The sequence below is a fragment of the Oncorhynchus keta genome, chromosome 1 (assembly GCF_023373465.1).
Source record: "Oncorhynchus keta strain PuntledgeMale-10-30-2019 chromosome 1, Oket_V2, whole genome shotgun sequence".
Taxonomy (NCBI): Eukaryota; Metazoa; Chordata; class Actinopteri; order Salmoniformes; family Salmonidae; genus Oncorhynchus; species Oncorhynchus keta.
In genome coordinates, this window is record NC_068421.1 from 19,855,226 (window position 1) to 19,872,968 (window position 17,743).

Sequence of the window (17,743 nt, forward strand, 5' to 3'; positions counted from 1 at the left end):
CCGACTCTTTTTTCTGTATATATCAATGATGTTGCTCTTGCTGCGGGCGATTCCCTGATCCACCTCTACGCAGACGACACCATTCTATATACTTCCGGCCCGTCCTTGGACACTGTGCTATCTAACCTCCAAACAAGCTTCAATGCCATACAACACTCCGTCCGTGGCCTCCAACTGCTCTTAAACGCTAGTAAAACCAAATGCATGCTTTTCAACCGTTCGCTGCCTGCACCCGCACGCCTGACCAGCATCACCACCCTGGATGGTTCCAACCTTGAATATGTGGACATCTATAAGTACCTAGATGTCTGGCTAGACTGTAAACTCTCCTTCCAGACTCATATCAAACATCTCCAATCGAAAATCAAATCAAGAGTCGGCTTTCTATTCCGCAACAAAGCCTCCTTCACTCACGCCGCCAAACTTACCCTAGTAAAACTGACTATCCTACTGATCCTCGACTTCGGCGATGTCATCTACAAAATTGCTTCCAACACTCTACTCAGCAAACTGGATGCAGTTTATCACAGTGCCATCCGTTTTGTCACTAAAGCACCTTATACCACCCACCACTGCGACTTGTATGCTCTAGTCGGCTGGCCCTCGCTACATATTCGTCGCCAGACCCACTGGCTCCAGGTCATCTACAAACAGAGGACGGACTGCTGGATTATGAGGTCGGCGTGGTCCCAAAGATGCCATATGATGTAATATTGGGTAGAGACTTTCCTAACTTTGCGAAGTTAGGCCACAAGAATGGCATATTTGAGAATCCAACAACCCTGACCAAGCAGGAAGAAGCATGGGGCCTTCAACCAAAGCCAAGAAAAGAGGTCTCCCAGGGGACAACATCACAGGTGCTAGTAGGGGAGGAGGAGGATGAAGTGGCAAACCTCTTCAAGGTTAGGAGCGTTTGTCACAAACTAAGTGGTAAACTGTCACCAAATCACCCAAGAATGAGAGTTCTTTCTAACAGGACAGTACCTGTGTGTTTGTTTCTCCGTCCTGGTCCACCCAGGCCGCAGGCGAGGTCAAGGATAGCAGGGTTCGGTACACGAATCAGGTTCTCGGTAGGTCCAGGTCCAAACGCCAACAGGTAAGTCCAAACAATCCAGCTCATACACGGTAAATCCCGCCAATCTCTATAGTCTCTTTCTCTATTGTTCATAGCTCCTTCCAGCACTTTCTCTTCCTCTTCCTGGTTTTTCTTGACCCTTTATCTGTGAGTCGGCTCCACCTTCTGAGGGTTCCCCTTGCTTCTGGGACTTGTAGTTTTGGCGGTCGGCCATTTTGTGATCTGTAGTTCTGACAGGGGTGGCCATTTTAGTGATCGGGCAGAGCCCGTTTATTAGCTCTGCTCTCACATATCTGCCACTTATCACTCGACCCCCTTCTTTGCCACAATGTGTTCATGTGTATGGAATTTGCACTGAGCCATTGGGCCCACCCTTCAACCTAATTGCGTAACGCTTGGTAGGCCTGGGCCAGCTTTCTTCTTCTTTCACTGTGCAACTTCATTAGACCTGATCACATGATTGTGCTTTCTACAGAAAAAAATGTCATGCACGTAGCTCTCTTTCTCTCACTCAAGCCGGCCATAGATTGGAACTGGCCTACCTGGTTAAATAAAGCTGAAATAAAATAAATTAAAAGAGGTAGCTTTATCCAGCCATAACTCTGCTAATTATGTAGCTAGAATGCTATTAATAATGTAGCTAGAATGCTATTAATAAGTAATACTATTAATGATGTCAGGCCCGAAAGAGAACTATATCTAGATATTGAATTATAGGGTCGTTCATGAAAGACAAAGGCAGAAAAATGATTGATATCGGATGTTTTTCCGAGATGGCCTCAAGGATGAAAAACCCTGTTGCCTCATCCAGTCCATAAAAGTAATCTTCGGTCGAAAGGTAAGCGACTAAGCTTTAGCATTAGCTAGGCTGGTCAACATTTTGTGTCATAGCATGCTTTCAAAGCTAACGTAGATAGCTAGCATTCATGGTAAATGCATCACACTGTCCATCTAGCCAACTGAAAACCGTTTCAAAATGGGAAATCGCTCTACTAATATATGTATGTTGTGTATTTTTGTAGCTGCATAGAATCTCTTATTGACTGGCTAAAATTGTGGAGATACTGTAGATGTTTGTAACTACCAGTGTCTAGCTAGCTGGCTGGGCTATGTTTTTAACTGGTGGTCTTTAACTATAGGAAACAGTAGTAAAGGGTGTCAAGGACCTGAATTTAACAGTGTGGTAGATGCTACATTGCATTCTGTCAAACATGCTTGCCATTGCCACAACCTGGACTGGTGCAGGGGATAAGGCCTGTTTCAAAGGCTTGTTTCTAAAGACTATGCTTCACAGTAAGTTTTGTTATTATTAAATGTGTTACTTTTCAGTACATTTTTTAAACTCGTTGCGTAAGACCTGGTGCAATTGAAATGTAACTAAATGTTCATTCTTTGTGTATAGGAGCCATTAGAAAGAACCCTGCAACCCGGGATGCCACGGACGAGAGGTCCAGATTCAGGTCACCCTTTACCTCAAAGGGGCCTCCAATGGAAGGCGGGAGAAGGCGGTGCAGAGGGGAGAGGGATCCGCTGCAGTGAGAATTCAACATTAAGTCTCGGACCACCTATCTCAAAACTAGCCCACTTTAGTCTTACGGACCAATGCAATAGGTATGTCACCTAACTTCACTATGTAGATATACTTTAATTATAATTCTATGCTGCTACTGCACTGTAGTTATTCCACTCTATGCACAAACAATGTCCATACTATATGCCTATAGGTATTTTTTCTTCTTCTTCTTATTTGTGTACTTTTACAATGTCACTTATTTTATTTCTTTACTATGTCACTTTGAATACTATGTCACTTTTGTTGCGATTGCACTGTGATATTTCACTGGATTTATTTGTTGTCACCTGTTGATCCAGGGAACATGGACTGGCACTCTGCATCTGATCATTTATGCACAAATAATAATTTACAGTAGTTGTACCTACTTATTGGAAATCACAAAACGTTTTTTAAATGGACATGGCATCCATTGTCGTCAATAATACAAATCTGTAAATATTTTTTTTTTAAATACTGGAAAAATTTATACATGCCGCTGGGGATACAGCATGTCACTGAATTGCCATATAAATCCTTAGTCATATCTTGTGCATATATTTGCATAGGATGTGTCACTGTTATGTTATATTTGTAATGGTGAAGGGATACAACAAAAGAGAAACAAGTAGTGATGCATTTTCCAGCACAGATTCTGTGTTATTACATAGCAACTACCATCTCTGTTTCCAGGTAACACTGTGGGCTAGTTGGGATGTTTAAAGCGGATCCTTCCAGCACAGATTCTGTGTTATTACATAGCAACTACCATCTCTGTTTCCAGGTAACACTGTGGGCTAGTTGGGATGTTTAAAGCGGATCCTTTGTTCGCACCAGCCAGGGCATTTGAACTGATTCAAGAGGCCGACCCAAAACAATGCCCCCGGAGGAGAGGAATTCAGAGCGGTCTTCTAGTGTGACTTAGGAGGTGCGCACACCGCCCACTTCTTCCAAGTATATTACTCGCTAATGTTCAGTCCCTAGATAACAAAGTTGACGAGAACAGGGCAAGGGTTGCTTTCCAGAGAGACATCAGGGATTGTAACATACACTGTTTCACGGAAACATGACTCTCAGTGCATCGTGCTGAAAGGAATTAACATCTCTCTGGGAAGAAGAAGCACGGGGGTGTATATTTCATGATTAATGACTCATGTTGTAATTGTAATAACATACAGGAACTCAATTCCTTTTGTTCACCTGACCTAGAATACCACAATCAAATGCCAACCTTATTATCTCCCTCGAGAATTCTCTTCGGTTATTGTCACAGCCATGTATATCCTCCCTCAAGCCGATACTACCTAAATTATATTGGCATATCGACTGTAGCACTCGCGCTGAAAAAACACTGGACCATTGTTTCTCTAACTTACGTCATTCATACAATGCCCTCCCCCACCCTCCTTTCAGCAAATCCGACCACGACTCCATTTCCCTGTTCCAGCAGGTATATCTCACTGGTCACCCCCAAAGCCAATTCTTCCTTTGGCCGCCTTTCCTTCCAGTTCTCTGCCGCCAATCACTGGAACAAACTGCAAAAATCACTGAAGCTGGAGACTCATATCTCCCTCACTAGCTTTAAGCACCAGATGTCAGAGTAGCTCGCAGATCACTGCACCTGTACATTGCCAATCTGTAAATAGCCCATCCAATTGATTTATTTATCTTGCTCCTTTGCACCCCAGTATCTCTACTTACACATCCATCTTCTGCACATTTTCCATTCCAGTGTTTAATTGCTATATTGTAATTACTTTGCCACCATGGCCTATTTATTGCTCTACCTCCCTTGTCCTACCTCATTTGCCCATGCTGTATATAGACTTTTTCTACTGTATTATTGACTGTATGTTTGTTTATTTATGTGTTGTTGGATGTGTCGAACTGCTTTGCTTAATCTTGGCCAGGTTGCAGTTGCAAATGAGTACTTGTTCTCAATTAGCCTACCTGGTTAAATAAAGGTGAAAATATATATATATATATCCTCCCTTCCTATAAGCAGAAACTTTGTGATAAGGACTATTCAACGCTGGTCTGACCAAGTGGAATCCACGCTTCAAGATTCTTTTGATCACGCGGACTGGGATATGTTCCGGGTAGCTTCTGAGAATAATATGGACGTGTACACTGAGACGGTTACTGAGTTTATCAAGAAGTGTAGAGAATATCTTGTACCCACTGTGTCTATCAAAACCTACCCTAACCAGAAACCGTGGATAGATGGCAGCATTCGCGCAAAACTGAAAGCACGAACCACCACATTTAACCATGGCAAGGTGACGGGGAATATGGCCGAATACTAACAAAGTAGTAATTCCCTCCGCAAGGTAATAAAACAGGCAAAATGTCAGTATTGAGACAAAGTGGAGTCGCAATTCAATGGCTCAGACAAGAGAAGTATGTGGCAGGGTCTACAGACAATCACGGACTACAAAAGGAAAACCAGCCACGTCATGGACACCGACGTCTTGCTTCCAGACAAGCTAAACACGTTCTTTGTCTGCTTTGAGGACAACACAGTGCCACCGACGAGGCCAGCTATCAAGGACTGTTTGCGCTCCTTCTCTGTGGCCGACGTGAGTAAGACATTTAAATGTGTAAACTCTCGCAGGGCTGCCGGCCTAGACGGCATCCCTAACCACGTCCTCAGAGCATGCACAGACCAGCTTGCTGGTGTGTTTACGGAAATATTCAATTTCTCCCTATGCCAATCTGCCGTACCCACATGCTTCAAAATGGCCAGCATTGTTCCTGTACCCAAGAATGCAAAGATAATTGAACTATTATCCCGTAGGCACTCACTTCGGTCATCATGAAGTGCTTTGAAAGACTAGTCAAGTATCATATCACCTTCACCTTACCTGTCACCCTAGACCCACTTCAATTTGCTTTACCGCCCCAATAGGTCCACAGACGATGCAATCACCATCACACTGCACAATGCCCTGTCCCATCTGGACAAAAAGGAATACCTATGTAAGAATACATTGACAATAGCTCAGAATTCAACACCATAGTACTCTCCAAGCTCATCATTAAGCTTGAGGCCCTGGGTCTGAACCAGCCCTGTGCAATTGGATCCTGGACTTCCTAGGGAGCAAACAACATCTCCAATTCGCTGATCATTCAGAGCAAGCCTTATTCTTCACGAAACAGCGGTGGAGCACCCCCCTATCCACATCGACGGGACAGCAGTGGAGAAGGTGGAAAGTTTTAGGTTCCTCAGCGTACATATCACTGACAAACTGAAATGGACCACCCACACAGAGAGTGTGGTTAAGAAGGCGCAACAGCGCCTCTTCAATCTCAGGAGGCTGAAGAAATTAAGCCTGTCACCTAAAAGTTTTACAGAAGCACAATTGTGAGCATCCTGCATGCTGTATCACCACCTGGTACGGCAACTGCACCGCCCACAACTGCAGGGCTCTCCAGAGGGTGGTGCGGTCTGCACAACGCATCACAGGGGGCAAACTACCTGCCCGCCAGGACACCAGATGTCACAGGAAGGCCAAAAAGATCCTCTAGGACAACAACCACTCGAGCCACTGCCTGTTCACTCCGTTATCATCCAGAAGGCGAGGTCAGTACAGGTGCATCAAAGCTGGGACTGAGAGACTGAAAAACAGCTTCTATCTCAAGGCCATCAGACTGTTAAATAGCCATCATTAGCATGACTTGAAATCATTGGCCACTTTAATAAATGGAACACTAGTCACTTTAATAATGCCACTATAATAAAATGTATATATTTTTCATAACTCAACTCATATGTATATACTGTATTCTATACTATCTACTGTATCTTAGCCTACGCTGCTCTGAAATTGCTCATCCATATATTTATATATTCTTATTCCATTCCTTTACTCAGATTTGTGTGTATTAGGTATGTGTTGTGAAATTGTTCGATAATACTTGCTAAATATTGCTGTACTATCGGACCTAGAAGCACAAACGTTTCGCTACACTCGCAATAACTGGATAAACACGTATATGTGACCAATAAATGGATTTGATTGCATAGAAATTACTGTCTAGTTAGCAGTAATTAAGGCCAGCTGCCAATGTGATCTAATGGATCTATGTCAGTAACTCTACACCCTACGCTGCTTTCACACACACACACACACTGGGGATTACTAAAATAGTACCTCTATTGAGGACAATGGGCACAAACACAAAGTCAGTGACAACGTCAAAATATATGCCAGAAATACTGGTACATATACAGTAGGGGGCTGGACACACACACACACACACACACACACACACACACACACACACACACACACACACACACACACACACACACACACACACACACACACACACACACACAAAATTGGCTGTGTCAACCTTGGAAGTGACATTGGAAGAACAGAGGGGTTGGGATGGGACAGCACCATCAGAGGAGTGAAGGTAAAAGTGTCTGATTTTAGGACAGAGGAGAGAGGGATGGGACAAGAGGACAGGACAGGACTTTTAAACAGTTTCTTTAACTCCTTTCCTTTAAGACCACTAACAGGAGAAAGGTTAGGCTCCTGTGTGCCTACCTTCATGACGACAAAGAGGGTGAGGGTGACGAAGACGTTGACCTGGGGGTGTTTCCAGGCCTGGGAGTTGCTGTCAAACTCCTCGGGTATGCCCTGCTTAGACCACGTCTGGTTGTCTAGCAACGTCTCCAGGGACTCCATCTGGGTCAGCTGCATGGGGGAAACAGCAAGTGACATCATATCAGACAGATGGAGGCCTAAAGTCAGCAGGCATTTATGTAATTTTTTATATATCCCATATTGGTCCCAAGCTCCTACCCAAAGCATTGAAGCAGATATGAAAGGATTGGATAGGTATAAGCAACACAGCAAGAATTATTCCTTTCAGAGGGCAAGGAGAAGCTATTACATTAGTGCTATCCCAATCTACATGAAGTGCCATGGAGTAGGTGCTAGGGGATAGGGTTGCAAAGGGTCATAAACTTTCTGGTAAATTTTTACATGGGAATTTGGGGAATTTTGCTTAAATTCATCAAACACATTAGCTTGTGACAGTGAATTTATTGTGGGATACACAAGGCAATTCTAGGTCTTGTGTCATTTTTTGGTTAATTAAACTTTCCCGAATTGTAACCCTCTGCATGCACAGCGCATTCTTCCATCACATGTACAGCTGATTCTCAAGATCTAGCGCACTAATGAGATGATATTGAGCCCACACTACTATACTGTCTGAGCCAAGAACTACATGCTTTCTGGTTTTGATTACAATACTGGGTGGGGTGAGTATATTTTATAAGACATACATGATTTTTTGTTAACTTTTAAATAGTAGCCTGCAGCAAAGTGTTTAAATCATTTCTAACTTTTAACCATTTCTGCTAGTTAGTTTTTGCTACCATGTGGGTTTTAGCTTGCTTGAGCCTGCTAACTGAGGAGTGTTAATTCACCTATTTCCATACATGTTTCATTTATCACACACACACACACACACACACACACACACACACACACACACACACACACACACACACACACACACACACACACACACACACACACACACACACACACACACACACACACACACACAACAGTACTTATCTGTGTTTCTAACTATCAACTCTCCTCTGATTTCACCTGTGTTATCCACAAAAACCCACTGGCCATGGTTTGGAAGGGTGGAACTAAACTAACCTTGGCTGCCATGAACTGTCCGAAGCCAGGGGGAAACGTTAGCGTAGACACAAGCAGAGTGACCAGGGCTGGGTACAGCAGACGCCTGAGAGGAGAGAAGAGGAGGGAGGGAGGGAGGGAGGGAGGGAGGGAGGGAGGGAGGGAGAAAAAAGGGAGGGTGAGAGGGAGAGGAGAGAGAGAGAGGAGGATGAGAGAAGAGAAGGAGGGTGAGAGGAGAGAGAAGGAGGCAAGGTGAGAGGGAGGAGAGAGAGAGAAGAGCAAATAGGGAGGGTGAGAGGTGGAGTAGAGAGAGGGAGGTTGAGAGAGAGAGGAGAGAAGAGAGAGACACACACCGGGAAACAGGTACTCTCTCTAGGACCCTGTAGGGGCCACTGTCTGATGTTGATGACTTACTTCTTCATGAGAAACTTTTTGATGGTCTTCTGGTTCCTGATTAACTGGACTATCTGTCTGTTCAGGCAGACAAACAACGCCCCGCCAAGACCACTGGCAATACTGTGGCGAGAGAAGAGGGGGAAAGGAGGAGTGGGGAGGGAGAAGGGCGAGATTAAAAGGAGAAAAAGACAGGCGTAGAAAGAGAGAGAGACCTGTTTATATAAGCTTGTGTTTTAAGTAAGTACCCAAGTATGTGTCCACTTTGTGGAAGTTACAATAGGACAGAGAGGCAGAGTTTCTCCAGCCACCAGAACCAAGTGGTAGCAGAGCCTAGAGCTGGGACGATGAACTGAAAATGACTGACACCTGCATGTTCAGTGACTTTGCTACACAACGTTCCAGTAGATTGTTCTAAAATCATTATTTGGTCAATAGTAATAGCCTATACATTGTGTTGATTCCTGCATTGTGTAGATCTGCCTGTCCCGTTTCGCTGTACAAGTATACAGTGCATTCGGAAAGTATTAAGACCCCTTAACTTTTTCCACATTTTAAAATTGATAAAATAAAAAATTATCCTCATCAATCTACACACAATAGCCCATAATGATAAGGCAAAAACAGTTTTTATAAAAATAAAAACATACTTTATTTACAGAAGTATTCAGACCCTTTGCTAGGAGACTTGAAATTGAGCTCAGGTACATCCTGTTTCCATTGATCATCCTTGAGATGTTTCTACAACTTGATTGGAGTCCATTTGTGGTAAATTCAATTGACTGGACATGATTTGGAAAGGGGTCTGAATACTTTCCGAATGCACCATATGACCATTGATCAGTGTAGGCCGTAGTATGGTTCTGATGCGCTCGCAGAGCAGAACACGCCATTTTCGGTGAATAGAAATGGCCTACATCAAACTGAAAAGTTGTTTTAGAACATTAACCTATATTTACTGATAGATTAATCAATTAACCTACATGGTTATATAGCCAAAATTAAATCAGGTTACACATCTAAATATCAATCATGCATTCCCTGGATATGTTAGATGAAATAGCTGACTTTTTTAACCATAGGCTACCATCTCAGTTGTCCTACTTGACACTGGAAAAAACATGTCTACAGCCCTGCCCCAAAAACATTAACTTTGTTGTTTGTCGTTGTATTTACTGTTAAAGCAAATAGTTACATTCATCACAATATGGATTTTGTTCATATCACCCAGCTCAAAGTTCTCCCTCAGTTACAGCCAATTACTGTATATGAATGCTCATAAATTCATGTTCCTGCATAATTAAATATTTAAAATACTCCTGAATAATTGATGAATAGATGATATTTCACTCTCTCTCTGTCAGAGACTGAATCACGGACCTACTTTGAGTTTATTTTTTATTTTTACAGGGACAGTGCACATTAATCGACGTTTCAGTAAAAGTGCCGGTTTTAAGCCAGCCGGCTAATTTTCAACCGCAGTCCCTGGGCAGGTTATTAAAAACAATTACAATATAGACAATTATTTAGCAGTGAGCACACGCAGAGCAACATAGGACAAGTGTCACGTTCGTCATAGTGAGGAGACCAAGGCGCAGCGTGATATGAATACATGTTCTTTAATTAATGAAGAACACTAAACAAACAAAAATGACCGTGACGCTACTGAGTGCTGACATGCAACTACACATAGACAATAACCCACAAAATACCCAATGAATATGGCTACCTAAATATGGTCCCCAATCAGAGACAACGATAAACAGCTGCCTCTGATTGAGAACCAATCCAGGCAACCATAGACATAAAAACACCTAGACTGGAAAAAACCCATAAACATACAAAAAACCTAGACAGGACAAAACAACATATATCACCCTTGTCAAACCCTGACCTAACCAAAATAATAAAGAAAACAAAGATAACTAAGGTCAGGGCATGACAACAAACAAGACATAGCATGCAGACAGAGCAACATAGGACAAGCAAGATGTAGCATACAGACAGAGCAACATAGAACAAAAAGCAGCAAGACAAAATTCATAAAAGTAACAAAGTGTTTCCACACCTCACAAGCTGCAGACAACAGACAACATGGAAAGCGGCAACACACAGCTAGGGACCATGTTCACAAATCTGATTGACCTTTAGCCGTGTCTTCATACATTTTGTGAAAGTGTGATAGGTGGTGCAGTTATGTGTGTCTGATGGCCGTGTATTCCAGACATGGGAAGCTCTCACAGAGAAAGTGGATTTACTAAAGGTACTTATCCTTAAGGGAACTATACAGTCACCTCTCATGGCAGACCTTGTGGATCTGCTGTCATATGTTTGGGTTTTCTGTTTAACAAAAACACAGTGGAGGGGGAGCCAGGCCATTTAGGATCTTGAATACAAGACATGCGTCGGTGTATTGCACAAGATTTTCCCAACTCAGGAGCTCATGCTTTCTGAGGATGTAACAGTGATGATGGCTATTGGGCTTCCTATCAAGCACTTTGAGAGCCTGTTTGTAGACAGACTGAATAGGTTTTAATATTGTACAGGAAGCTTGGGCCCAACTAGTCAAGCAGTATGTTAAGTGGGGAAGTATCATAGATTTGAAGTACAGTTTTGCTACCTCTGTAGTCAAACAACTTCATATAAATCGGAAATTAGTTAGGTTGAATTTGGTTATCTGAATGACCTTTTTCACATGCTTTTTAAAGGAGAGGTTGGAATCAAGTATGATGCCAAGGTACTTAAAATCAGATACCACCTGGAGCTTCTCCAATGACACATAGACATCTGGCTCAGTAGCATCTGTTGCCCTCTTTGTGAAGAACATACAAACACTGAGATGCAAACACGAGTCACTGAGCCACTTTGTAACCTGGACCATTACAGTAGTGAGTTCTTGTGCAGCTTGTTGTTTGCTCTTTGCATGCACATATATCACTGTATCATCTGCATACATTTGAACTTCAGACCCAGTACAGACAGAAGTGTGATAAGACTGCTGTTTTGTTTGATGTCCTCCCACTCCTCAGATGCTGAGTGGGAGGACATCCTCCGGACAAGAAGGAAAGAGGAGAAAAAAAGAGGGGGATTTTCTTCTCTTTGGGAGCCCACACAGTTAAGCACAGGGCTCTTCTTTCATCTGAGATGGAAATAGAGAGAGAAAGAGAGGGGGCTCTGGTCCTATTCAGTTCTGTGGTAAGCCTGGAGGCTACTCTACTACGGTAACAGCAAGCTAAAATAAGACGTCCTAAATGCACCACCTCACTGGTTGAATTATCCATGTTAGGTGATTAACATTAGGAGGCTATCCTCCTATACACTCACACCAGCTTTCACTGGCTAACAGGTGCAACAAAGAGCTCACTGGCTAACAGAGGCAACAAAGAGCTCACTGGCTAACAGAGGCAACAGGGGGCTCACTGGCTAACAGAGGCCTCACTGGCTAACAGAGGCAACAAAGAGCTCACTGGCTAATAGAGGCAACAAAGAGCTCACTGGCTAACAGAGGCCTCACTGGCTAACAGAGGCAACAAAGAGAACACTGGCTAACAGAGGCAACAAAGAGCTCACTGGCTAACAGAGGCAACAAAGAGCACACTGGCTAACAGAGGCCTCACTGGCTAACAGAGGCAACAAAGAGCTCACTGGCTAACAGAGGCAATAGGGGGCTCACTGGCTAACAGAGGCCTCACTGGCTAACAGAGGCAACAAAGAGCTCACTGGCTAACAGAGGCAGGGAGCTCACTGGCTAACAGAGCTCACTGGCTAACAGAGGCAACAAAGAGCTCACTGGCTAACAGAGGCAACAAAGAGCTCACTGGCTAACAGAGGCAACAAAGAGCACACTGGCTAACAGAGGCAACAAAGAGCTCACTGGCTAACAGAGGCAACAGGGGGCTCACTGGCTAACAGAGGCAAAGAGCTCACTGGCTAACAGAGGCAACAAAGAGCTCACTGGCTAACAGAGGCAACAGGGGGCTCACTGGCTAACAGAGGCCTCACTGGCTAACAGAGGCAACAAAGAGCTCACTGGCTAACAGAGGCAACAAAGAGCTCACTGGCTAACAGAGGCAACAAAGAGCTCACTGGCTAACAGAGGCAACAAAGAGCTCACTGGCTAACAGAGGCAACAAAGAGCTCACTGGCTAACAGAGGCAACAAAGAGCTCACTGGCTAACAGAGGCAACAGGGGGCTCACTGGCTAACAGAGGCCTCACTGGCTAACAGAGGCAACAAAGAGCTCACTGGCTAACAGAGGCAACAGGGGGCTCACTGGCTAACAGAGGCCTCACTGGCTAACAGAGGCAACAAAGAGCTCACTGGCTAACAGAGGCAACAAAGAGCTCACTGGCTAACAGAGGCAACAGGGGGCTCACTGGCTAACAGAGGCAACAAAGAGCTCACTGGCTAACAGAGGCAACAAAGAGCTCACTGGCTAACAGAGGCAACAAAGGGCTCACTGGCTAACAGAGGCCTCACTGGCTAACAGAGGCAACAAAGAGCTCACTGGCTAACAGAGGCAACAAAGAGCTCACTGGCTAACAGAGGCAACAAAGAGCTCACTGGCTAACAGAGGCAACAAAGAGCTCACTGGCTAACAGAGGCAACAAAGGGCTCACTGGCTAACAGAGGCAACAAAGAGCACACTGGCTAACAGAGGCAACAAAGAGCTCACTGGCTAACAGAGGCAACAAAGAGCACACTGGCTAACAGAGGCCTCACTGGCTAACAGAGGCAACAAAGAGGTCACTGGCTAACAGAGGCAACAAAGAGCTCACTGGCTAACAGAGGCAACAGGGGGCTCATTGGCTAACAGAGGCAACAAAGAGCACACTGGCTAACAGAGGCAACAAAGAGCACACTGGTTAACAGAGGCAACAAAGAGCTTACTGGCTAATTGAGGACAACTTAGACTCACCCAAGGACAGCGAAGGCTGGGAGCTCCTGGAGGTCAAAGGGGAAGTCCTGACGGAAATTGGTTGGCAACAGAGCTGTGATGGTTACTGTGTAGGAGAGAGGGATAGAGAGAGAGAAATAGAGTGATTCATCGTTATCAAAATGTTTTTAAAGGGCTATATCAGTGTTTCCCAAACTCAGTCCTGGGGCCCCCCTGTGTGCACATTTGGGTTTTTTCCCCAGCACTACACAGCTGATTCAAATAATCAACTAATCATCAAGCTTTGATTATTTTAATCAGCTGTGTAGTGCTGGGGAAAAAAACAAAACCTGCACCCCTTGGGGTCCCGAGGTCTGAGCTTGGGAAACACTGGGCTATATACAGTACAGACCTTACCTCAATGTTTTATTAAGGCAATATACAGTATACACAGCTAACCAAAATTGGTTCTATGAAAGTTACCAGAACAGTTGTTATGTTGTGGCAAATGTTCTCATAACACAGACTGTCCAGTTGTGCTGATGATTATACAATGTTTGTATAAAACATTAGCTTGACAATGCAAGGATGTTACCAGAACACATATCGTCTGTTCTTTAAAGGTTTCCAGAATGTTTCATTAGGTTGTGCTAACAGTCTGGTGGGAACATTGTGGGGACATCACAAAAGATATGTGACCCGTTTCAGGAAACTAGGCGTATGTTGCGGGTCACTACTTCACACGAGAGCCATTTTAACAAAAAAACATTTTATATCAAAATGTGTTTTAGCCACAGAACCTTGTTGGTTTAGCCACAGAAAAAGCAAGCAACTTTCCCGCTAGCCATGATTGCTGAGATAATGAGTGGGCTGGACATGCCGAGAGATGAGTTCGGATTGGTCTGCCATATAGCACACATTTTGTCTATTTGAGCTGGTCAGTATGTGTAGGTAATCTTGTCTAACACGGCTTTGGAAAATATATATATTGCTTAGTAGAGCTGCATAAGTGTTGCTCTCCACTTTCTGGAGGACCGAGTTTTGAAATCAGTGGAATTAGCATATGATAGCTAAGGAGATGGAGAACACACCTGTCTCCGAATTACATCTTCAAACTATAGGCAACAATGGCACCCGTGACAGGGAGAAGCATCCAACCATGATGCATACGGGTAAGATATTCTAGCTAGCTACATTTTCAGATATTACATATTACTAATTTTGACAAAGTCATTTTCATTTCAAGTTAAAGTGTACTGTTAGCTAGCTAGCTAATGTTAAGCGTATGATCTTATTATTTGTATCTCAGAGGCATTAGCTTGGCTAGTTATAGCCTAATGTTAGCTAGCTAACATTGATCCTGGTTGGTTAGCTACCTGCAGATTCATGCAGGGCAGTAACATCATGAGTTGGGATTATGGTTCATTGTTTGGCTAGCTAGCTAGCTAACGTAAACTCGCACACCGCCTTGGTCTGTACAATTGCCCTTATTTTAGCGCCCCAAAAATGTAATACTTCCAGATCAAATGTAATGTCAATACCATTGTAAAGCACAATTTCTCCCCTTTCCAACAAAATCAATTACATGACTTAAACGCTTCCCGTTTCTGCATAATTCAAGCAGGCAATGAGCCCCGTCGGGTCTTTTTAAAAATGGCGAGTGGGGAAGCAAAACTAATGCGTGATAGTGAGAAGGAGAGATGTCGTGTGAGAAAATTGCTTTTTTTCACTCGATCTGTCCAACTTATCACCTTATCGCCTCTAAAATGTAAATAAAACACTATAAAAAGTTTATATAATGTCTCATTACATACCTATTTGAAGGTTTGTGTCGAATTTTAATCGGGTTTTTAGGGCGGTGCTAAAGTGATCTTAGAAGTAAACAGCGGCTTTGAGAATGATGATCACATGCAATGATGACGAAAAAAATTACTAGCTATCCCCCCTTACCCCCCGTCACTGTCCATTTCTTGTTTTTAAAGGATGATAGAATTGCTACACCTGGTGGAGAGAGATTGTAAGACAGAAATAGTTGCTTTATGCGTGCTGTACGTTACGACATGACACGTCAAGATGTAACGGAGGGTCAGTTTATTCAACTTTTCTCCAATACTATAGAGCCATTACCATGACGCTCAACACCCCCGATTTTGACGTCAATACAGTCGCTACAATATAATTTGTTTTCTTTGTAGCCTCGTTTGAATGTTGCGGTTGTGCACATTTGTACGGAATGGCGTGTGTTAACGTTACATGTCTTAACAAAAGACTCCACTATGCAAGTATCAATTTCAATAGAATGTCACTGCGACAACTTTTGATAGACGTAGCCAGTAAATTCGCTCTGGCTATCAACTCCGATTTCAGACGGGTAAGAAAGTCTAGCTAGCTAAATTTTCAGATATAAATATATGCCATTTAGCTGACGCTTTTATCCAAAGCGACTTACAGTCATGTGTGCATACATTCTACGTATGGGTGGTACCGGGAATCGAACCCACTACCCTGGCGTTACAAGCGCCATGCTCTACCAACTGAGCCACAGAAGGACCAGCTAACTAACACCAGATATTACACGCTTCTAATTTTGACATAAAGTATTTTAATTTCAAGTTAAAGTGTACTGTTAGCTAGCTAGCTAACGTTACCGTATGACCTTATTAGTCATATCTCAGAGCAATTTGCTTTGCTTGTTATAGCCTAATGTTAGCTAACTAACCTGGTTGGTTAGCTACCTGCAGATCCATGCATGGTAGTAACATCATGAGTTGTGACTATGGTTCAATGTTTAGCTAGCTAGCTACATCTCTTAACAAAAGACTCCACTGTGCAAGTGCCCATTTTAATAGAATTTCACTACAACAACTGTTACCCAGTTAACTTGGATGCTTGACTGCTGTTGTTAGGACAGAAAGCTTGGATCAACCCTTAAAGAGATGGGTGGAGCTAAAGATTAAGAGGGTGTGAACGATGCTGAATTGGTGTAGACAAAGAAGAGCTCTCCAGTACTTACCAAAACATTCAAATGCCATTATCTCAAAAGTCTATCAACTTCCATATACATCAGTCAAGGATATTCGTATTATAATTACATTTGGTACACATGTTGCAAATATTGTCAAGACTCAACTTATGCAAGAACATTCATGATGGTGGTATAACGGGCACATCTCTTGATCTATTTGACTCAGAATGATGACATTTGGCACGCATGCTCAGGGATATGAGTCTAGCTAAACCCCCTTACATCTCAGACACCACTGACCCGATACTGACGAAACTTTGGTGAATGATGCATCTTGCCATAGAGATCCTGCATTTACAATATTACACTAATTATCCCAGGGGGTGCGCTATAGTAATCCACTGTAAATTAGTCACACGAGATATCTCAGAAACTACTGGCCTGATTTTGGACAAAACTGATGGTGAATAATGCGTCTTGCCATAGAGCTCCATAATTTACACTTATTGGCCCAAGGGGGGCACGGCATCATTCATGGGGGAAGTCATGTTTATTGTTGCCTTGTTTATTATCTATCCTGATTGCCTAGTCTTTACCCCTTCCTACATGTACATATTACGTCAACTACCTCGTATCCTTGCACATTCGGTACCGGTACTTCGGTACCGGTACTCCTTGTTTGTAGCCAAGTTATTGTTATTTATTGTGTTAATATTTAACATTCTTATCTGCAAATGTTCTTACTTTTTAACTCTGCATTGTTGGGAAAGGGATCTTAAGTAAGCATTTCACGGTAAAGACTACACATGTTTTATTCGGCGCATGTGACAAATAAAATGTGAATTGATTAACATTCTTTGGATAATATCCTAATTAAATAGAATGATTTACGAAGATTGAAATGCCATATCTTTAAAAGTTTTGCAACTTCATATAATAATTTAACATTATACATCAATATAATGTGCCTTGGTTAGGGAGGTGACCAAGAACCCGATGGTCACTATGACAGATCTCCAGAGTTCCTCTGTGGAGATGGGAGAACCTTCCAGAAGGACAACCATCTCAGCAGCACTCAACCAATCAGGCCTATACGATAGAGTGGCCAGACGGAAGCCACTCCTTAGTAAAAGGCACATGACAGCCCGCTTGGAGTTTGCCAAAAGTCACCTAGACTCAGACCATGAGAAACGAGATTCTCTGGTCTGAT

At 43.2% G+C, this 17,743-nt stretch overlaps 1 protein-coding gene across 1 annotated transcript in view; it reads right to left on the minus strand.

Annotated features, from left to right (window-relative positions):
* The window catches only part of LOC118371084 (chloride channel protein 2-like), a 72,457-nt gene that overhangs the window by 24,135 nt on the left and 30,579 nt on the right, over positions 1-17,743 (minus strand). Inside the window, exons 9-12 of the mRNA XM_052517725.1 lie at positions 13,611-13,695; positions 8,714-8,815; positions 8,321-8,405; positions 7,184-7,333 (exon numbers count right to left, since the gene is read on the minus strand). Of these exons, the coding sequence (XP_052373685.1) occupies positions 7,184-7,333; positions 8,321-8,405; positions 8,714-8,815; positions 13,611-13,695 (422 nt within the window). The remainder of the gene's footprint in view (positions 1-7,183; positions 7,334-8,320; positions 8,406-8,713; positions 8,816-13,610; positions 13,696-17,743) is intronic.